Below are 22,275 nucleotides of genomic sequence, written 5' to 3'. Positions count from 1 at the left end.
ACTATGAAAAACTGCTCCTGACAGTGCTGGGAGAAGAAATGTCACGGGAAGCACTTGCACTTCTCAGAGTTTCTATTTCTGGCAGTGAGGATTTCATTCAGTTTTATTAATGGGCAAACTGCCCCTGTGCCAGTGGTGTTTGTGGGGAAACTGAGGCACTGGCATTGCCAAGGTTTCAGGGTTTGGCATGGCTTTAGAATTGCTTGTGAAACCAGGTTGTCATTGACAGGAGGGAGGGGGTTCCCACGTGGGATTTCTTTGAGCAATGATGGGTTTTCCTCATCTTTTTTCCTGCTTCTCCTTGATTTCTTTTATTAAACTACTGCTGACCAGTAACATACAAAGCCAAAATTCTGAAGTTTACCAAGGACTGCTATACCAGCCAGAGCTTTAGCCAAGAGCAGATACCAGAAATCAATTATTCCAATAAAGACAATACGTGTTTATATATTAATGCCTTTCACTGGGTGAACCAGTACCTGGCAGGGCAGGCATGGAGTGATGTCCTGGGTTGGAAGGTGATACAACACTTTCTTTTGGGTAGTTACAGGCCACTGGGTTGAGACAGATTTCATGTACTATGAAATTAGTTATCTATAAAACACCATCTAAGCCCTGCCTCAAATAATTTGGAAGAATGATTTTAGCAGAAAAGTAATCTCTTCTACGTGTTATTTGGTCCTAGACAGCAGCAGCAGAGATTGTAATTGTAATTGATTACCAGTTTTTCTGACTGAAAGATCTGGTGTAATTGTCCCACAAGTTTTCATTTTCCCAGGAATTCAAAAATCATCTCAATTCAGCACATATTTAAGCTGCTGGCTTTGTGGTGTTTCACTGGTGAGACTTGTGGCTGTTGGGGTTTTTTACATCCCTGGAAGTATTTAAATTGCCAGGCAAGCTTGCATTGATTGCTGCTCTCAGCAGCCATATGTTCTGCTGCTTGGCTGCCTCAATTTGCTAATACTTTCCATCTGTCTCACAGAAAAATGTGTAATTAAGGACACCTCTTTGTATGTTTATCAAACTTTAAATAGTCAAGATTTTACTGAAGCTACTTGATATGTTTGCACCTCACTGAAGGAGATAACTGGAAAATGCTGCTTCTTGTGCATTAATTCTCTGTTGCCAAACTCTCAAGGCACAAAAATGTGCACTCTTGGATTCCACAGGTTGCTTATTCATTTCTTTGAAATAATGTACCATTTGGCTGTAATTTGGTTCCCATTTAAATCAGAAAACCAAAGTTACATCCATCCCCCTTTAATTTTAGTGAGGTCACACATTTTTATTGCCTTATCTCTTTGAATGTACGTGTTTTTCTGCAGTCTCTCAAACTATCAAGACACTGATTGTGCAAGTGACTGCAGTTGCTGGGTGTGTACATAAAGCTTGGTATTGTTCTCAGTGGTTAAAATAGAGGGGCTATAGAAACAGCTCTTATTTTTATATTTAAAAATAGATTTCAAGTTACTGCTGGAGTTGGAACCATAGTTCTAGAAATGGGTGTATTCAGAAGGATTAATCTCTTTGTAATACTTATTTAGCTGAAAACAGTCAGTTCAAACTGTATCATAAAACTTCAGGTATTGGGTTGGGGTAGAGTTAACAAAAATGATGCAACACTCAGTACTTTGTGAGGTGTCCTGACTTTTCAGATGCTGCTCCCTGCAGTTACAAACTCTTCCTGCCTGACCCTGAGATCATCTCAGTTGGTTAAACTTGGCTGTAACAATGCCAAGGTCATGGGTTCAATCCCCTGTGTGGGCCATTGACTTAAGAGTTGGACTCGATGATCCTTGTGGGTCCCTTCCAGCTCAGAATGATGTGGGATTCTGTGACTGTTGAGCTACCAACAGAAAATAGAATGCCCCTGGTAACTCCTTTGTCCTTTCACTTCACCTGTGCAGGTGGATCTGGACAGAACTGGGGAGACGCGTCTGATCGAGCTGGATGAGTCGTACAAGAGCGAGCACACGGTGTTCATAACCCCCCCTGAGATCCCTCACCTGCCAGATGGGGAGGAGCACCCTCTGCAGTACAGGTGACCTCAGGGTGCTGCAAACCCTCCCAGCTGCCCTTGGAGACTGCACTTTCTGGGTTCTTGGGATAAAATGTTTCCTGTTCCTCAAGTGAAAGTATGTTTGTGAAATGCCTGATGTTGCCAGCTCTTTTGAAGCTTTAATTTTGTGTGTGTGCTCATGGAAGCAATAACAATAAAGCTGGCTGAGTGGTCATGTTAGATGGTGCTGCCTGTGGGCACCTTTGAAGCTTAAAATTGGAATTCAAATTGAAAATAATGGCCTGCTGCTACTACTGATGGTGATACAAGCTGCAGGTACTCTTTGGAGAGAGATAGAGAGTACATGTCAGAATCACTGAAAACTGGTGTTACTAATTTAGTAATTATGTCAAATGAGTTTGTCTATTGGGTTCTTCATGAATTCTGAGAAAGATTTTTATATCTAATTTAATATGTTAGTTTGATATTGTTCATATTGATTTTTATAAACCTCTGTCGTGTGATGCTCACTAGGGACTGAGCCACACAGATTATTTTCTTTTGTTAACTAGAATCAATACTAATGCATTTGACACATTAATTAAAGAAAACTCTATGATGGTAAATGTGTTTATCAATTTAAGTTGCTTACAGTGAACAGCAGGTTGAGGCTGTTTGTGCAGGCATATGAAATCATGCAGAGGGATTAGTAAACCACTGTGTCAACAGTGTCTTTACAGGTTTACTTTAGTGTTTTTTGTTTCCTGTGAAGCTTCTAGTGCCAGTGTAATTGATTTCCTTTGCTATTATGTGACGTGTTTGCTTTGGATCTGACTCACAGGAGTGAAGTGTTGCTTTTCTTTTACAGCTATAATGGATTTCCAGTACTGAAACTGGAATTGTTTGAACGACCTGAGGGATTTCTCACAGCCCCAAATAACAAGCTGTCCTCAAAGGCCAGCAGCCCCAACAGCCCATCCCCAATGTTCAGGAGAACTAAACAGGTACTTGCAGGTATTCTTGGAGCATGAGGTGCTTTGAAAGGCACAGGTTGAGTGTGGCTCTAAAGCCTGACTGGCAGTGGCTGCACCCTGATGGTTCTTCAGTTCTTCACTGGTTTGGTTTTGGTGTCACTCACTCTGCTTTGACCCAGGCACTCAGCAATAGGACAAGGGGGCACGATGGGCTCAAGCTCTGCCAGGGGAAATTGAAGTTGGAGATAAGAAAAAATTTCTTTCCAGAGAGAGAGCTCAGGCATTGGAATGGGCTGCCCAGAGAGGGGGTGGATTCCCCATCCCTGGAGGTTTTTAACTTGAGCTTGGCCGTGGCACTGAGTGCCATGATCTGGTAAAGGGACTGGAGTTGGACCAAGGATTGGACTTGATGATCTCAGAGGGCTTTTCCAACCCAATCCATTCTATGATTCTATGCTTTTCTTTCCCACTTTATATTGGTATTGCAGTTCCTGTAGGTTTGATGGTACATGCTCAGCTTTTAGCATGTAGGTTTGTGTGATGTGTGTCTAAATACACACAAATAATCCGTGTTTCTTTCCAGGAGATCAAATCTGCCCACAAAATTGCCAAGAAATACTCCTCCATCCCCCAGATGTGGTCCAGGTGTTTGCTGCGTCACTGCTACGGGCTGTGGTTCATCTGCCTCCCTGCCTATGTCAGGGTGTGCCACTCCAAGGTCAGGGCCCTGAGAACTGCCTATGATGTGCTGCAGAAGATGCACACCAAGAAAATAGACCCACCTGATGAGGTAAAATAAGTGACCCCCCCCAAATTCCAGAGGTGTCCATCCCTCTGTGGGAGTGCACTGGGTGTGAGTGTGGGGGCACAGCACTCACTGTGACCACTGACTGTGTTTCCAGGTGTGCTACAGAGTCCTCATGCAGCTCTGTGGGCAGTATGGGCAGCCCGTGCTGGCAGTCAGGGTGCTCTTTGAGATGCAGAAGGCTGGCATTGACCCCAATGCCATCACCTATGGCTACTACAATAAGGTAAGAATTATGGAAAGAGGGTAGGGGAGAGAAAAAATACGTGGTTTTATCCAGGCAAATAGAATCAAGCAAAATAAGGGAGCAGTTCAGGGGTAATTCTGTCCTTTCTAGTAACTGCAAGAAATAAAAGACACAATAATCGTGTGGTCTTCGTTTCTGTAGGTTTAGCAATCTACTGTGTAACTGTAAGTTTGAAATGTAATTTAACTTGATGGTTTCACACGTGGCTGTTCCTGGAGATGTCTTTATTTGGCTTCAATATTTCCAAACCAGGCTGTTCTGGAAAGTACTTGGCCTTCCAGCAATCGAGGGGGCTACTTCCTGTGGATGAAAATAAGGAACGTGGTTTTGGGAATAGCACAGTTCAAGAAAGCACTGAAGAAGCTTCCAGCAAGCACTGCACACACAGCTGTTCCTGGTAGAGTGTTCACATCCTTTTCTCTTTTATTTTCATGCTGAGAAGAGAATTATTTCAAAAGTCTTTCTGTTAAGAGTTTGATAAAACTGTTTTAGAGAAAAAATAATAGTTCCTGCTTAATTTTTAAAAACTAGTCTCTTCATCTTTGAATCTAAAATAGTCTTCTGTTTATTTGTTGTGTCAGCTGTTCATGAGACAGAGACAATATGAACCTGAAAATGGTGATAATTATCCAAGTTCATCAAATGACCTGTCTCACAACTGGCAGAAACTTCTGTCCAGCCTTTCAGGGTTTTTTGTTTTTCCCTTTATTTGGTGTCAGTTAAGAGGAAAGTACAACTAGTCCTTGGGTTTGCAGTGCTAGTGCAGGTTCTGTGTACCAGCTGTAATGGTCATATTTACTTTTATCCAGAATATAGAACAGGATGATATCTGAGGCTTTCCTTTTCCCTCCAGCAAAGACTTGCATGATGTGAACATCAAATGGTTATACAGCTGTGCCTGTAGTGTCCTTTCCAGAGGTGCTGCTTCCCATGGCATTTATACCTTCCTGCCAGTAAAGCAAGACAATGCATTGTGAAGTACCAGCAGTGCAGTCAGTTCAGTTGTAGCTGCCCTTGGAAGGTCTTTACAACAGACACACAGCAATGTATGAAGATCATCAGACTCATCTTTCAAAGTCCTTCAGTGATTCCAAACGTGTCCCAATAAATCCTTGCCCTGACAAACAGAACAGATATGACAGCCTTATGGCTGGGTTATTTCTCCTGGCCCCCAGAGACTTCAGTCCTACTTCTGGCTCTGTCATTAACCTTCTGGATGACCTTGAACAGATTTGCTTTATTTCTGCCTGTTCTACATGAAGGTGACCTTCCTTGTACACCACTTTTTTGAAACCCAGCCATGCAAAGCATCATACAAGAGCTTAGCAATGGGGGTTGCAACTCAGACCATCACTAAGACACTTCAGACAACTCAGACACTTCCCTAAGGAAGTGTAATTAGTCCTTCACTAAGTGACTGTCATTTATATAGTCAATACTATTTGCTGTTGACATGGTCTGATTTTTTTGAGATAACTTTCCATGAAATCACACAGCTGGAGTGTGGACTGACCCCTCAGGCAACCCCAAAACCTTCTCCCTGGCTTCCAGACTGTTCTGATCTCTTCACCATAGCAACAGGATTTTTACCCTCTCTGTGGGCATTCAGAGCAGCATCCCTGGGGCAAAGAGGGGAAGGAGCTCTGAGCCATGCTGGACCCTCTTGACCTGGACAGGTGTTTGCTGGTACCACCTGAACTGCCTGGGAGTCAATCCCCTGATGCTGTGGCACTGCTGGGGGCTCCAGGTGCTCCTGGATAAGGACATGGAGTGTGTGTGACTTGAGGTGCTCAATTAGTTTCTGTCCATGATAAATACTTAGTTATCTGCTTTATTAATTTGCTTTATAACACCCTGGAAGAGGAACCACCACGTTAGTACAAAGTAAATTTGGTTCTTGAAATCAGTGTCAGACTATATTAGTCACACCTGGGGCAGTGTTTTGTCTTAAGAATGACCACATCAGTGGTTTGAATGTTTCCAGGGTTTTTTTCCTGGTGATGTTATTTTTATTTTAACTTTGTTTTGCAGACAAGCTTGTGGTTGCTGCTGCATTGTTTCAATTTTTTTACTTTCTAGAATAAACCCATGAGAATTACATGCATTAACTATGCTAAAATAAAACCATGTTTAGAGGCCTCTTAGAGATCTTGAAAAGATGTGACATTTTGATCAAATAAACCAGGCAACAGAATCAAAGCCAAGCAATGCTTTAGTTCAGTATTTAATAAGAAATGTTGCCAATTACCCTCTAATTTCATCCTGTGGAACATCATTTAAATGTTTATACTGTAAAAGTAAGCCAATCCTTTTTATCTTTCTTTTTTTTTTGTGGTGAAATGGTCAGTGTTAATTAGAATGTACTTGATAAGAGGCCTTTGAATTACTGTGGATATTCAATTTATGCTGTTGAACAATGTCACAGTGTTAAAATACCATAATTGTCTTTATTCTGTCATTGCCCTGCTGTGATAGGGGGACTTTCAGACACTGGCAACAACACGTCATTGAAAGAAGAAGCCAAGCAAGGGAAAACTTGTCTTCAAGACATCCAAGAACAAAAGGAGGACAAGAGAGAGAGTGACTCCAGTTCTCGTGTGTATCTCGTGCATGCAGATATTGGTTCACTGGGGATAAATGGGCATTTCAGCAAGAGCTGAGTGGGGCAGCTGATTCTTCACACTGAGTGGGTGTGATAATGCCCATTCAGGCCCTGCCTTCAGTTCTTTCTCTAAATGTAATTTTCTGGTTGTCTAATGGCTTAACTTTGAAAATTACAGCTCTTTTTTTCTCTCTTCTGTTTCAAATAAGTGATAACAGTAACATAAAGGCTTAATGATAATTATAGCCTAATGTTTTTGTCTTTGAAAAAAAATTAAATTGCTTTAGAGGCATAATCTATAGAAAAGCCTTTTTTATCAGTCTGTTTTCTTTCTAAATCCCAAAAAAGAAGAACAGCTGAGTTTTTGCAAGTCTGAGAGGTCTGAATTACCCAGTTCCTTGGAATTCTCAGAATTGAGGAGATGCATCAGAAATGAGAAGGGGTTCTTTTCTTCAGGTTTTACATCTGCTCATGATTGCCTTGACTGCAGTTGAGCAGCATCAACTTCATGCAAGCAAAAAACAGATCAGATTGTACAGTAAAAATGTAGAAGTACTGCAGATCCTCATATGTATTCAGTGAAAATACACTTCTTGATAAGTGTTGCCCCAGTAGTACAAAATTGTCAGTGTGCTTTCCCCTACTAATTAACGACCCCATTGTCAAGTGGTGTAAAAGCAAGAGAAAATCTGGAATTGGTGAAGTTGTCTCAGTGTTTTCACCACAATCTTCATTCTAGCACCAGTATATTTTAATTCAATTTGCCTGAAAAGTTGTCTTACCCATGATCCTGATAACATACATATGACAACAAGTTATTTAGGTTTAGTAAAACTTTTGAGGACACAGGAAACATAAATTCTGCTGGAACTTGTATTACTTTCAGCCACAATTTAGATATTTGTGGCTCTCTACAACAGTCTGATGTGCTGAAAATGTTTTGCACTTTTGAATACTATTTGATAATGTTGAAGTTGCTTGAAATCCTTTAGAGAAGTAATTCTCTCTTTTGGGGAGTCACCTGGAACAGAACTTGTCTCTTCTGCCTAAAGGAGGTGAATGTGAATACTGTAACATTTCCTTCATTTCTTTTGCTGAGTCAGTAAGATGGTCCTGATCTCCAAACCACCATAGGCACTCAGCAATAGGACAAGGGGGCACAATGGGCTCAAGCTCTGCCAGGGGAAACTGAAGTTGGAGAGCAGAAAAAAATTCTTTGCAGAGAGAGTGCTCAGGGATTGGAATGGGCTGCCCAGAGAGGGGGTGGATTCCCCATCCCTGGAGGTTTTTAAGCTGAGCTTGGCCGTGGCACTGAGTGCCATGATCTGGTAAAGGGACTGGAGTTGGACCAAGGGTTGGACTTGACGATCTGGGAGGTCTTTTCCAACCCCATCAAGTCTACGATTCTATAAATTTTGGTGTGGTTTTGGGGCTCTGTGTAGAGGAACTTCCAGTTGTAAAAGTAATGCTGGGAATAAACATCCATAGTGAAAACCTGTGCCCAGGCAGGATCAGTCTGTGCATCCCGAGGTGGGTAGAACAGGCTGGTAGAACTTGGGAACTTGGTAGAATGGGAACTTGAGGTGTGAGTGAAGCTGCTTTGATTCTCCAGAGCTGTCCTTTGTGTGTGCAGTGTCTGAAGTGGAGAGCACCAAGGGCAGTGGGGACTGCCTGCCCAGGCTGAACTACCACAGCTCCAGCCACGACAAAGCTGCATCGAGCATCGTGCGGCTCAACGGGACCGTGGGCAGTGCCATGGCAGAGACCAGCAGGGGTGAGTGGAGGGGACATACTGAGCTTCTTGTGCAACTTTATATATATATTTAACTAATAATGAGCTCTAAGTAGTCAGCCTGAGTTGTGTTGTCCACTGAACTCACAGGATTTTGTTGGTGTGATGGCAGTGGCTGATGGAATCTGTGGGAGTGGGTTTTTTCCAGCCACCATATGTTGTTGTGTTGAGAATGTGTGTCTGAATAATCTCCATTTTCAGATTTTTTCCTGTTTGCTCTATTTTTTGCTGTAGTTAACATCTGCTTACAAAATCCCACAGTCTTGTTGTTTTCTTATAACCTCCAGCAACTAATAAATTCCTTCAGTGTGGAAAAGAGGTTTTTATGCAGTGCAGTCAAATTAAACTTGGAGGCATTTTGACAAGTCTTACTGATGTTGTCTCTCAGGATACTCTTTGAGTTTTGTGATTTTACTCCTTTTAAATATTTTATTGTCTCTGTCACTTCCTAAAAGTTATGACTATGGTCAACTCAATGTTTTAACCACTAGCACAATGCATAGTGAATTCCATCTCTGTTAGAAAATGTTTGAAAGATGAGGAAAACTTGCATTCCTTTGTACTTTTGTTCAGTTTTCTTGTGTAGCAACAAATGAAGCACCTTGTTTCATCTGTTTTTCAGAGAGTTCTGTGGGTTTGCTCTTTACATCATCTTTTGAGGATGCCAATGAAGCAGAAGTTATAAAAAGTAAATCCTTAAGAAGGAGGCACAGAAGTGCAGTGGAGCCTGACCTAAGGGAGGTGCCGTGGGAAAGCAGGAGCCGGACCCTGAGTGGGGATGGCCTGGTGGGACTCATGATGAACAGGATCAATCAGGAGGCAAACCCTGGAGAAATCGTGGACAAACTGGGAGCTGATGCCAAAATCCTGTCCAGTGCATTACAGAAAAGCATAAGGCCAAACACTCTTAATATCAGAAGCTCCTCTTTAGGATCCAAGAGAGAAAGCCTGGAGAAAGAATCCAGTGATGAAGATGCAGCTTTTGATGGCAGTTTTACAGACAAAACAGAGTCTCCTGTTATCTTTGACCTGGAAGACCTGGATGCAGAACCTGAAACACCCACAGCAGAGAAATGCTCCAGTGAAAAAGCCAGAAGGTTGCAAAGGAAAAGCAGCTTCCCAGTAAAGCCAGTTGAAAAGACAGATGTTGAAACTGGATTCGATCCACTGTCTCTACTGGTTGCCGAGACAGAACAGCAGAAAGAGGAGGAGGAGGAGGAGGATGATAGAAGTGTTTCCACTCCATCTGCAAGGAGAGATTTGGCTGAGGAAATAGTGATGTACATGAACAATATGAGCAGCCCTCTGTCCAGTCGTGCCCCCAGCATTGAGTTGCAGAAACCCTGCGATGACAGAAATGCCAATAAAAAGAGCCCAACAATTATCCAGCCCTGCCGGAGGTCCAGCCTTCCCCCAAACTCCCCAAGGCCACCCAGTCTCACCAAATCCAAGAGTTACCAGGCAAAAAATGAAGAAAGGCCAAGGGACAGGCTGTGGTCATCCCCAGCTTATTCCCCACACAGCCCAGCCAGGGAGCAGCCCCAGGACACAACCAGTGCATTAACACTGGTGTCCTCACCATCGTTCAACCTGGACACGCTGTTAACACCCAAGCTGGATGTTCTGAAAAGCAGCATGTTTTCTGCTGGAAAAGGGGTTGCAGAGAAAGCCAGCAAGTGGTACTCCAAATTTGCAATGTATGCTGCATCCTCAAAGGTGAATGTTTATAATTACCTTTCCTTCTCACCCCAAAACCTGGAAGTTCTTATAAATGAAGGAAAAAAACTTCATAAAGCTTTAATCACTCTTATGTGATTAGTCCCCCATATGAATAATATGTATCACCATAGAACTATGCACATTAAGTTGTTATATTTGATTCACCAGGACCCTAATTTTGGTGTCCTGAATAAAATTTTAGTCTGCCTTGTGTTTTGAGTGTATTTAGTGAGAAAACATAAAGGCACCATGATGTGTTGTCATAACTAAGACTGCTCTGCCTTCTCTTTTCAACCTAAATTAAAACATTCCACCAGTAAACAATACTGGTTTTAAGGCTTTATTGCTTTTATGAGAAAAGGCAAATCTGCTTGTATTGATTGCCAAAGTGATTTAAGTCTAGTTTTGATCTGAAGTCATTTGTTAGGAAAGTTCTTTCTTGCTACAATTCAAACCAAAGTGGTTTGTTCCCAGTCCTTTGGAATAAAGAGAGAGAGTTGCTTTGCCTGTCTGATGTATTCCCACAGCTGCTGCTGACTCTTGTGGCAATGGTGGGGGAAAGTTACAGGATTAAGATGGTTACATTTTCACTTAGTTACTTTTATTACCAGAATCTTTTAAAAAGAATCCTTGTGTAGCTGTTGAACTGAGTGAAACTTGCCTTGTCTCACATGGGTCCTGAGCACAGACCTGGGATTTTCCAAGGAGGGAGGGTCATTTCTTCAATATACCAAGACAAAGAAAGCTGCCCCCTTTTTTTCCAAAATATTCTTGCTTTCTTTTCATTTTTTCAGTGGAATTTGTTTTCTTCTCTCAGGATCAAAATTCAGACCGAGCAAGTGTTTCATCTCTTGGAGCTCTGGACTCAGAATCTACTTCTCTCACTGATGAGGATGTCTGCAATGACTTTGAAAGTGCTTCCCCTCAGGAAAATGCCACATCAGAAATTAAGGGAATTGGCCTCAGCAGGACAAGCCTGGAAAGCTCAGCTTCCCACGAGGGCTCAGCCAAACAATTTGACCAGTGTGGTAAGAGAAGTTTTTGCATTGTACTCATCAATCTGGAACAAAATAAAAATATTCCAGTTTTAGAAGTCTCTCTTTCATAGTCCCCAATTTGGGATCATCCCAGTGATTAGTCCCTTTTGTGGAAGGAGTGAATTTTTCTTTTCCTACCTGCAAACTGTTACTAATACAGGTATGTCCATACCTATGGATTTTCTGACTGCAGAACCTTGGTTTGGGTTTTGTTGTGAAATAACTTGCACAATAACAGTTGGTTAAAACTTGGTTGTGACAATGCCAAGGTCATGGGTTCAATCCCCTGTGTGGGCCATTGAGTGAAGAGTTGGACTCAATGATCCTTGGGGGTCCTTCCAACTCAGAATAGTCTGTGAATTGTAATAACATCCTGTTTTGGGATGCTACAGTTAATGCAAACAGGAGACCCTTTGGGCCCTTGAGTATTCATGTAGTCACCTTATTTGTGTGAGCTGCAGAGCTGCACAAAGCATCTTGAAAAACATTTGAGTGGTGACTTCACTGGTCTGACTTTGTTTTCTAAAAGTAATAAAAATAAATTTTTGAAAATTTTTGTACTTTTCTGTAAGCCACTGTTGAAGCTGATTATCAGACAGACTCTGTAGATTTTTTTCCCAACCTGTGCTGGATAGTTGGTCCTGACTGGTGTCAGGTTCTGTGCAGCTGTCACTGTGAAGTACAGAGTGTTGAGCAGAACTGGGATGAGAGGAAGATCTGTCTACTGAAATGTCTCCACTTGGCACCCAGAGGAGTGTGCCTGGCTTTGGCTCCCCAGTTGGGGGATGTGGAGGAGCTGGAGAGGGGCAGTAGGAGATGCCCTCATGGCCTGGCCATTGGGAATTGGGGTGTGTGGAGCTGAGGGCAGCCTGGCTCCTGTCCTGTGGCAGAGAGAAGGGGCAGGGATGTCTGCAATCCAATCAGCACCCCAGCCCTTCCCAACTTTTTGCCCACAGGGAAAGTGTGGGTATGAATTACTCACAATTTATTTCCAAGCTCCCAACTGTTGTTCCCCAAGAAAGCTGAACATATGGAGGTTGTGTTTTGGTAGCTTTTATTTTTGCCTGGTTGGTGCTGGGCAGGTGGCAGCCCCACACTCCACAGTGCTTACGAGCAAAGCTGATTTGTTGTCTTCCATCACACATTTCATAACTTCTGTATTGTTTGAGCAGAAAAACAGGCTGCTAAAAATGCATTTTCTGAATAACTAATGCTTTCTTCTGTTAGCAGGTTCCCTTTCCAAGTTCCCTTTGCCTGACAAATCAGAGCTGATATCTTCTTGCAGTACAAGCAGTACCAGTGTGTTCCAGAACTATGCTATGGAGGTACAGGATGATTTATTGATTTGAATTGATACACTAAAAGCATATGTCTTTAAATATAAATGTTGCCTGAATCTCTGTTACAAAGTTCAAAGCTTACAGCTAATCCACCAAAACACAGATGAATATATTCCTGTGACAGGGTAGATTTGATTTCAAATCCTGCTCTAGAAAGGTTTTTATTGCAGTCACATCTTTTGGTCCTTAAAGCTTCAGCTCTCAAGAGTTTGAGAATTGGCTGCCATTGGATTCAGGCATCTAAATCCCTTGTGGAGATAAATTTGTTGGAAGTGATAATACCACGCCTTAAATAGCACTGTGTTTAAAAATACAGAAGAGAACTAGCTGTGTCTTGTTGTGTCTTCTAGTAAGATCTTTATTCTTTCACTGGTAAGCTAGTTTTGGGTGGCTCTTTCTTCTATTTCTTTTTCTTTTTTTTTTTGCACTAGATTTAGAATAATGATTGGTCATTTGCATCTTTTTCCCCCCCCTTTATTTCTATAATGATGACAGTCACTACAGAAGAGTGTTTAAATTCTGATAGTAACTGAGTAGCTGCATAAATATCCCTGTGCTATTATGTTTGCAGGCAGATTACAAGTGACATGTTATTGTTAGTATAAATATTATTAAGTAACTGTCTGGCTTTAATCTGGGAAGGAGTAGAAGGATGAACTTGTGTACAGGTGGGGAGGGGTGTTCTTATGGGCAAGGATTTTGGCTGTAGCTCAGAGAGCCCTGTGAGAGCAGAGTGTGCTGAGGGCTCTGTGTGTGCAGCTGGGGAGGGTGTTGATAAATGGAAAGGATTTGGGCTGTGAGAGCCCTGTGAGAGCAGAGTGTGCTCAGGGCTCTGTCAGTGTGTGCCGGTGCTGAGGGTGTTGATAAAGGGAAAAGATTTGGGCTGTGGGAGCCCTGTGAGAGCAGAGTGTGCTCAGGGCTCTGTCTGTGTGTGCAGGTGGGAAGGGTGTTGATAAAGGACAAGGATTTGGGCTGTGAGAGCAGAGTGTGCTGAGGGCTCTGTGTGTGCAGGTGGGAAGGGTGTTGATAAAGGACAAGGATTTGGGCTGTGAGAGCAGAGTGTGCTGAGGGCTCTGTCTGTGTGTGCAGGTGGGGAGGGTGTTGATAAAGGACAAGGATTTGGGCTGTGGGAGCCCTGTGAGAGCAGAGTGTGCTGAGGGCTCTGTCTGTGTGTGCAGGTGGGGAGGGTGTTGATAAGGGACAAGGATTTGGGCTGTGAGAGCAGAGTGTGCTGAGGGCTCTGTCTGTGTGTGCAGGTGGGAAGGGTGTTGATAAAGGACAAGGATTTGGGCTGTGGGAGCCCTGTGAGAGCAGAGTGTGCTGAGGGCTCTGTCTGTGTGTGCAGGTGGGGAAGGTTTGATAAAGGACAAGGATTTGGGCTGTGGGAGCCCTGTGAGAGCAGAGTGTGCTGAGGGCTCTGTCTCTGTGTTCAGGTGCTCATCTCCAGCTGCTCGCGGTGCCGCACCTGTGACTGTTTGGTTCATGATGAGGAGATCATGGCAGGCTGGACAGCAGATGACTCCAATCTCAACACCACATGTCCCTTTTGTGGCAATTTATTCCTGCCTTTCCTCAGCATAGAAATCCGAGACCTTCGGCGGCCTGGGCGGTAAGAGCAGTGTCTGATTTCATCCATTTGAGTGCTCATTGTTGGGCAGAAGTCCTTGTTGGTTTTTTTTATAAAACTAAGCTTTTTCTTTCCCTGCAGGTACTTTCTGAAGTCCAGCCCTTCCACAGAAAACATGCAGGTCCCATCCCTTTTCTCCAGTCAGAGTGGGAAGTCCTGTAACAGCCCAGCCACTGTCGGCCTCGGTGCATCTCTGGTGTCTGTGCAAGAGGACAGCAGTGCAAACAGGTAAATGAGCATAGAAATGACTCAGATTCTCCATGGCTGTCCATGTATTCCTTATTCATTGAAATGCATTTAATAAGACACTCTGAAGAGGAGAGATTGATGGAGGGAGCATCTCTCTGCTACCTCTCTGTTATCTCACTTGGCCACGTGATGCTTCCTCTGCCTGGTGGGCACCATTTCATCCCTGATAAAAAAATCCATGTTGGCATTTGTAACTCTGCAAGTTTCATGAACTCTGCTGAGGATGTTTGTGTTCATTATCAGTGCAAGGAATAAAACTTGCACTGTAACATGAATGAGTGTGCTGGCCAACCAGGCAGAATTCAAAGTGTCAAGTCAATTATTTCCAGTTTATTTCTGTCTGTTTGTGTACATGTTTGAGCACTCAGAGTAAAACAAAGAGCTGAGATTCTTTACTGTTTTCCTCTCCACTAGCAAATCTAAGCAGCATGACAATGTTTGTGCCAGAAGTATCCAGATCCCCTCAGGAAGAAGACAAAATACCTCTGGGTCAGAATGTACAGGTCACGCTGTGGCAAGGAGCATCAGTACTTTTGGTCCTTTGGAAGAAGATGGGAAGGAAAACCAGAAGATCAGCCATATCATTCCTACTGGTAGCCTGCCTGCTACTTTGCAAGGACCAACAGTGTGTAGTTTTTCTACCTTAAAAGTAATTTTTATGTAGTTCCATAGATTATAGAAATGTGTGAAACAGCATTAAAGAGAACAGAATTAACCCTCCTAATTTACAGGAAAAACTCGGTTGTGTTATTTGAACTAATGTTAGTTGTAGCTTTTAGATGGAGGTGTGTCTCAGAGGGAACAAAAGCATTTATGAGACTTTGTAGAGATGGTTACATTCCAACTAATGACATTTTTTCTTCTTTATTCCAGGATTCCTTGGGCCTGGAGTGGCGCTTGCCTAGTCCTGATCCTATAACAGTTCCTTACCTCAGTCCTCTGGTGGTGTGGAAGGAGCTTGAAAGCTTACTTGAAAACGAGGGGGATCATGCAATAACAGTGGCAGACTTTGTGGATCACCATCCCATTGTGTTCTGGAATCTGGTGTGGTATTTCAGGCGCTTGGACCTGCCCAGCAACCTGCCAGGGCTGATCCTTTCCTCTGAGCATTGTAACAAGAACTCCAAGGTATGGAATCAGACAGGAGACACTGACATATGAGAAGTGCTTGTTTCCCACAGAGGAAATGATTAGATGGCACAGTAACTCTTGGAAATGCCTTACAATATACTGGGCCCAGTCCTGGTTTGGTGAATAATGTGTCAACAGAGGGAAAATGTGCAAAGCTGTGGAACTTGGGCTCAGCAGTACTGGTTTAACTCCTGCTGGTCACACTGTAATTTGTGATCCTCAGTTTCAAGGAGGATAAGTTTCTAGTTATTTTTATTGCCATTTGGGTAGTTAAGTAATAGAAGGAGGAGAAAGTTTAGATTTTAGGACTTGTAGGAAGATAGACAAAATACTGCCCATGTCACTGACAATCCTGTTCAGATTTGGCTTTCTCTGGTTTTAATAGCAAAGACCTGTAGCTCTGAAGATTTATGTTAAATACAGAAGTCCTTTGTCATGGCTTTGTGATAAAACACCTTCATGTGCATTCTCCTGTTCAGATTCCACGGAACTGCATGTCAGAGGACAGTAAATATGTCCTCATTCAGATGCTGTGGGACAACATGAAACTGCATCAGGACCCGAGGCAGCCTCTGTATATTTTGTGGAATGCTCAGAGTAAGTTCTGTTTCTTGTGGGGTTTTGGGTGGCTTTTTTGAGAATAATTGTCATTCTGAGCCACTGCAGCCTGTGTGTTGAGAAAAGATGTCTTTGTGGACAGCTCACCCAGCCACAGTACTGATTTTTGATCATGCTGCTTTTTGTCTTGCAGGTCAAAATCGCACTCTTTTGTTTGAGAGTGAGTGTTCAGTTTGGTGTTGCCATTCTCAGTTTGTGTGACTTGTTTTGAGGGGAGGGATGTTCTGTGTTTAGCAGCAAACTGCTTGAACAAGTTGAGTTCTCCAGCATTTCTGTTCCAACTCATTGACCTGTATTGCCAGTGGCTTTTTCTTTGTTGGGATGGGTGGAATAAGAGGGAATGTGTTCCAGTCATGCCATTCATCCTCTGAGCTCATGGTCCTATTTTTAGAATTTGCTTACTAAGAATTTTGTTGCCAGTGTTGGATCATCTGCCTGAAAACAGCTCATGACCCGTTTACAACTGTTGAGTTTTCTGACGTGCTTTTTGTGCTTTACATTGATATTATTTTTGATTTGATGTTTCTGTTTGCTACATACATGTTAATATTTTCAGTTTCTGTAGCCTCCCACCACTCCCACATAAAGAATACTTTTATTCTTACAGCTCTTGTCATGTTTTTCAGCCCAGAAGTACCCAATGGTGCAGTTGCTGCAGAAGGATGATGACTCCTTTAACCAGGAGCTCTTGAGGAGTATGGTGAGGAGCATCAAGATGAACGATGTGTATGGCCCCATGAGCCAGATCCTGGAGAGGCTCAACAAGTGGCCACATATTAAAAGACAGAGGTGAGAGCCTGACTGGAGCAGGGCTGGGCAACAGTGAGGCTGTTGTGATGTGAATTAAATTTTCTTGGGCTGTTTTGTAAAGAAAAAAGCATTTCTGTAAAGAAATCTTGGCTGGAGCAGGGCTGAGCAACAGTAAGGCTGTTGTGGTGTGAATTATATTTTCTTGGGGTGTTTTGTGAAGAAAAAAGCATTTTTATAAAGAAAAAAGGGTTCCAGCAGTATTCTCAAATTATCACTCAGTCTGGTAAATAATGGTTTTTTTTTGTTTTGTCATAACTTCCACATACTTGGTTTCTCCATTTTTCTATATTTTTGCTTTTTCCTCTCCCCTTTATGGCCACCTGTTTTCCTTACCTCTGAATGATGGGATATCAAGTAGGGAGTGTGTATGTATATGTTAGTAATAAATAATATTTATAGATTAGTGGGGTTTTTAAAATAAAAACTCACACTTGTTTCTAGGGTCTAAAGCTAGATTTATTTTCTAAGTCTTCAGTGGAGAACAGAAGAGCTAACAGAGGTTGGGCTTCATATTTAGGAAGGTTTTTCCATTAGCAGTGGAATTAGAGAAGATATTTCCTATGAGTTTGTTTCTCCCCTGGATTGGCTGATCTGTACTAGGATATGTAACCACCCTTTCAACAGCTGCAGCACTGACAAGGTGTCCATCTGCTCCTCTGCCTGCTTTTCCAAGCCAGTGTAGAAATGAGAAAAGCAAATTCCTTACCCTCTGGAATTTGGTTGAGTGCCTTAAGTGCACATTTCTCTCTGCATGCACTTGGTGCAACTTCCAGCACATCAGTGGGTGCCTCAAGGTGATTTCCAGTTGTGGGGATTCCAGGGCATTCTTCAGAGGTCAGAAATGACATAATTTTGGAAGTGACAATCAGGAATTATGTTCAAAACGCCTCTTTTCTTTAAATGCTTCAGTCTATTTTTAATATAGGTTGGTTTGTGAAATATTTTTGCAATATATAAATTTAATTTTCCTTTTACCATTTCAGGAGCCTTTACAGAGAAATACTGTTTCTTTCACTTGTTGCCCTGGGAAGAGATAACATTGATATAGGTGAGTTCTATCAGTTATTTAGATGAGCATAGATGATGAGTTTATGCAAACTAGTTGCTCAGCTTCCAAAAAAAACAACCTGCAGATTGAATTGTGTGCCACACTATAGTAAGTGCTACATGGGAAGGACTTCACAGTTATTTTTTATTGATAAATGTGGCTGTCACAGCCTTTGGGCTGTGTTTGGAGCTGGGGATGCAGGAGCTGTTTTTGCCTCCCTATGGTAAGTGCCAAATGGGAAGGACCTCACAGTTATTTTTCATTGATAAATGTGGCTGTCACAGCCTTTGGGCTGTGTTTGGAGCTGGGGATACAGGAGCTGGTTTTGCCTCCCTATGGCAAATGCCAAATGGGAAGGACCTCACAGTGATTTTCTGCTGATAAATGTGGCTGTCATGGCCTTTGGGCTGTGTTTGGAGCTGGGGATGCAGGAGCTGTTTTTCCTCCCTGCAGATGCTTTTGACAGAGAGTACAAGATGGCCTATGACCGACTCACTGCTACCCAGGTGAAGAGCACCCATAACTGTGACAGGCCCCCCAGCACTGGGGTGATGGAGTGCAGGAAGATCTTTGGAGAGCCTTACCTTTAAAGCAGCCTGGCTGAGGAGGTGGTGTCTGTGGCAATCCCTGTGTAAAATAACCACTGCAGGCACAAGGAACATCCCAGCTGGGTGTGGGAGGCCTCGGGAACTGGCCTGTGTGTCCTGGTGGAGATGGACAGAGAGAGGAAGATGGGCCAGATGTTGCTGCCCTGTCCCTTTTCCTTTCTGCAAATCAACATGTAGAAAGGAAGCTTCTAAACAAAATCAGCTCTTTGACTTGGGACAGCACATTACAGCTCCCCTGAAACAAGAATGAATGGACAGAAACAATGCACTGAAACTAATGTGAGCGAAGGAAATTCTTCAGAATCTATTGTTTACATAGAATATTCATGATGTTATGAAGAGCATACAAAAAGCTGTATTATACATATTTTAAATTGTTTATAGTAAGTTGATATTTTTTTAATTTTTTTAAATTACTGGAGTGAATTTTAAATGGACTTGCTGCATAAGCAATACTACAGTGCTTATTTTTTTTGCAGTACACTGCTATTTATAGTAACTTGTCCAGTTACTTTTTGGAGAGTGATTGATTTTAAAGCAGAATAGAAAATGTCAACCTTCACCTAGACAGTACTTGACATCCAGGATTTCTCTCATACACACTTGGAAAACGTGTTACCACAGCAATCAGAAGGAAGGTATGGTAAAATTCTGTAAAATTCTGCTCTGCTAATGAACACACTGATGTCTCTGTAAAACATTTCTGTAGAAATCTCCTCTTCCTCTGGTGTTCCCTTCCCTCCCACTCCCTAGGAAAGGGAAAGCCTCTTGAAGAGTCCTACAGATTGTTCTGGAGTCAACCCATCTCAGCTGTTGGCATTTGTTGGTGTGACCTCATCCCAGATGGAACACAAAGCAAATGCACCAAGTTCCTCACAAACTGCAGTTTGGAGCCTTGGTGGTGGTGTTTGAAACACACTAAATACGATGCTGATCCAAAGCTTTTAGCTCAAGTACACACAGCAAACTTGCTACAGGGAATACATGGGGAATGTAACTTATTGGGGCATATTGTGCACTGTTAAGTGTGCTTGGAATGTGTGGTCTCTATTTCACAGGCAAAACAACTTTTTTTCTGGGAAGAAAAGTGCTGTGTCAGTCCTTGTGGTGGAGTCATGGCTTTTGCCTCATGTTTCCCTTGTTCTAGACATTAAAGAAAAACTCTGTGCTCTCAGTCACATAGCAACTCCTCACCAGAAGGTAGGCTACAGGGAAAATATCAGGAGTCTTGTGTGGAGGTGGGAAAACAGACATTGAACTGTATAAAACACCCTAAACAAATTAAATCATGCTTTAACAAATAGCCTTATTTTAAGCAATCTTAATGATTTTCCAATTCTGATTTCTTTTAGTTGTTGCTGTTATAATATATCTAAATATTCAGCTGTTACATTAGGTTTTATGCTGCAGTCTGCCTACCAGCAGGTGTTGTTGAAAACATCTTTAGTTTGCAAGTGTAATAAACCAGCAATATTTAGTTAGGCAGAAAGTGCTAAACTTTAAAGCTCACATTTACTTTATTAAAGGAAATAGAGCAAGCCTTAGAGGCTTAAAGGAGAAGTAATGCTGCTATGAAGCTCTGTAACCTCCTCCCAGACCTCTGTAAAGTCATAAGAAGATGCTGCCCTAAGGAGAAAGGGTTTGAAACATGCAGAGCTGCAGGAATGTGCTGATGACAACTGATGCAGCTTCCCTCGGGTAATGCCTCTTCTCTAACGTGCTGCTAATTACGTAGCTGACCTTTCTGGAAGTGTCCCCCCACCCTGAGGTGGAGCGAGCAATGCCACACTTAGACCATTTTCCACATTTAATTTATTTTAACCATTTGTGATGCTCTCTGTTGTACTGCCACACTTGTACAGGATCCCTCCTGCATGAAGTGGAGCTCCTTTGTTCACCCAGGTACATGGTACACACATCCCCTTCTGGGCTTCTTCTGGGCTGTGGTGAAAAGCCAGGCTGGTTTTGGCCACATTCCCTGTAACATGTCCTGGGGTGTGCAGGGATGGCCCCTGGGTGTGCGTGGGTGCCCTGCTGTGTTCATGGATTACCTTGCTGTGTTTGTGGATGCCCTGGTGTGTGCATGGATTACCTTGGTGTGTTCGTGGATGCCCTGGTGTGTGCATGGATTACCTTGGTGTGTTCATGGATGCCCCTGTGTGTGTGCAGGGATGCCCCTGTGTGTGTGCAGGGATGCCCTGCCCTGTGCAGTGGGAATGCTGCATCACCACAGACAACTGTCACCTCCAGTGGTTGTGTGTATCCCGGCTCATCCCTGTGTGTGAGGGTGTGTTCCCAGCTCCCTGCAGTTCTGTTTCCCACCTCAGTCACCACTGGGGCAGTTTTGTAGGACCCTCAGGCCATGAAGGAGAGAGAGCAAGTGCTTTCTCCAGAGCTGCCGTGGTGCCAGACGGGCTGGGCTATGACCAGGCTTCCCACTCCGCTCGGTGTGGCCGAAGCGCCGAGCCCGCCCACGCTGGGACCCGGCACTGCCAGGGGGTGTGGGTGCCAGGTGCCCTTCCCCAGCCCAGTCCCAGCCTCCTTGCCAGCACTTCCAGCTTCCCTCACACTTACAAACCCAACCTTTTTGCCTGCAGTGCTGTCAGACAGCAGGTGCTGCCCCAGGAACAGCCCTGCCGTGTTCTGCACTCCTCCTTCGGGGTGTGCTTCTAAATCACCAGATCATGCAGTATCTCACCAAGTGACATCATTATACTCAATGAATTGTTTTATAGAGTCTGTTGCAGGTCAGTCCACTGTAGGAATATATAAAAATAGAGTTGGAATAACAACAATATACTATAAATGGGAAATTTTCCTCACTCGAGCCATGATGTTCCAAATGTAGGTCCTGAGGTGGGTAATTTTTAAGCATCATACAATTCAGTGTTGAAACAGATTTCAAATCTCACTGTCCTTTATTAGAAAAGCAATTTGACTATATTTTCCAGTACCGCAAAGATGGATAAATGAAATATTTGAGACATATTTTCAATTTAAAATTTTGTATGAACTGAATTTTCTCCTTTTGTGTACTAAATAATGCTTATGTCCAAAACCTTAAACAAAGGTTTTACATTTGCAGTGCAATATATATTTTGCTTTACTTATGATTCCACTGGAATAATTATTGGAGATGAAATACTGAAATGTGAATAGAAATTGTGCTGTTTCCCTGACACTGCTGTGTCCCATTTGAGAGGGTTTGCTGTTGGTAGTTACAGCCTGATGAATTTGACTTCCACTGGCAAATTAAATGATTTGTACCCCAAGAAAGAGACAATTCCTGCCTGTAAAATCTTTGTGTAACAAACGGGAGATGCAAATAGTAATAATAGAGAGGGGTATTTCTGGATATTATCTTGCTGGGATTTAAAAATGGTACTTGTTAGTCTGCAAGCAGCACTTTTTAAATGAATGGTTGTAGATTTGTAAATATGTAATGTTTAAATTTTATTTACCAAAAACCAGTATGTTGGATGTTTGCTTTGGTTTGTAGTTCCTTTAAAATATGCAAAGTCAGTGTTCACAATGTTAAGTTTTTTTTCTGTCTCATCCAAAAAAGAAGTTTTACAGTGAGTCAATAAAAAGCTTAAAACCTTTCTGGTTATTTTCATTAACATTTTATTAGATGGATTAGAGTGACAGAGATGTCTGCAGCTCTCA

At 42.7% G+C, this 22,275-nt stretch overlaps 1 protein-coding gene across 8 annotated transcripts in view; it reads left to right on the top strand.

Annotated features, from left to right (window-relative positions):
- The window catches only part of DENND4A (DENN domain containing 4A), a 57,712-nt gene that overhangs the window by 34,345 nt on the left and 1,092 nt on the right, over nucleotides 1-22,275 (top strand). For 5 of the 8 annotated variants that reach the window (XM_071568911.1, XM_071568907.1, XM_071568906.1 and 2 more), the window contains 18 exons: nucleotides 1,911-2,044; nucleotides 2,871-3,006; nucleotides 3,560-3,766; nucleotides 3,879-4,007; nucleotides 4,281-4,425; nucleotides 6,504-6,623; nucleotides 8,264-8,404; nucleotides 9,045-10,138; nucleotides 10,959-11,169; nucleotides 12,406-12,503; nucleotides 13,952-14,127; nucleotides 14,227-14,373; nucleotides 14,809-15,019; nucleotides 15,268-15,522; nucleotides 16,005-16,122; nucleotides 16,770-16,932; nucleotides 17,937-18,001; nucleotides 18,455-22,211. In XM_071568911.1, coding sequence (XP_071425012.1) covers nucleotides 1,911-2,044; nucleotides 2,871-3,006; nucleotides 3,560-3,766; nucleotides 3,879-4,007; nucleotides 4,281-4,425; nucleotides 6,504-6,623; nucleotides 8,264-8,404; nucleotides 9,045-10,138; nucleotides 10,959-11,169; nucleotides 12,406-12,503; nucleotides 13,952-14,127; nucleotides 14,227-14,373; nucleotides 14,809-15,019; nucleotides 15,268-15,522; nucleotides 16,005-16,122; nucleotides 16,770-16,932; nucleotides 17,937-18,001; nucleotides 18,455-18,591 — 3,687 coding nt within the window. In that variant the 3' untranslated portion in view covers nucleotides 18,592-22,211. Of the gene's footprint in view, nucleotides 1-1,910; nucleotides 2,045-2,870; nucleotides 3,007-3,559; nucleotides 3,767-3,878; nucleotides 4,008-4,280; nucleotides 4,426-6,503; nucleotides 6,624-8,263; nucleotides 8,405-9,044; nucleotides 10,139-10,958; nucleotides 11,170-12,405; nucleotides 12,504-13,951; nucleotides 14,128-14,226; nucleotides 14,374-14,808; nucleotides 15,020-15,267; nucleotides 15,523-16,004; nucleotides 16,123-16,276; nucleotides 16,739-16,769; nucleotides 16,933-17,936; nucleotides 18,002-18,454; nucleotides 22,212-22,275 lie in introns of those variants that run through there. The other 3 variants (XR_011698992.1, XM_071568912.1, XM_071568913.1) reach the window with 3 other exon arrangements.

Source organism: Pithys albifrons, chromosome 13 (genome assembly GCF_047495875.1).
Source record: "Pithys albifrons albifrons isolate INPA30051 chromosome 13, PitAlb_v1, whole genome shotgun sequence".
In the NCBI taxonomy this organism is placed as follows: Eukaryota; Metazoa; Chordata; class Aves; order Passeriformes; family Thamnophilidae; genus Pithys; species Pithys albifrons.
Note: the sequence above shows the minus strand (reverse complement) of the source record. Positions and strands in the feature narration are given on the sequence as shown.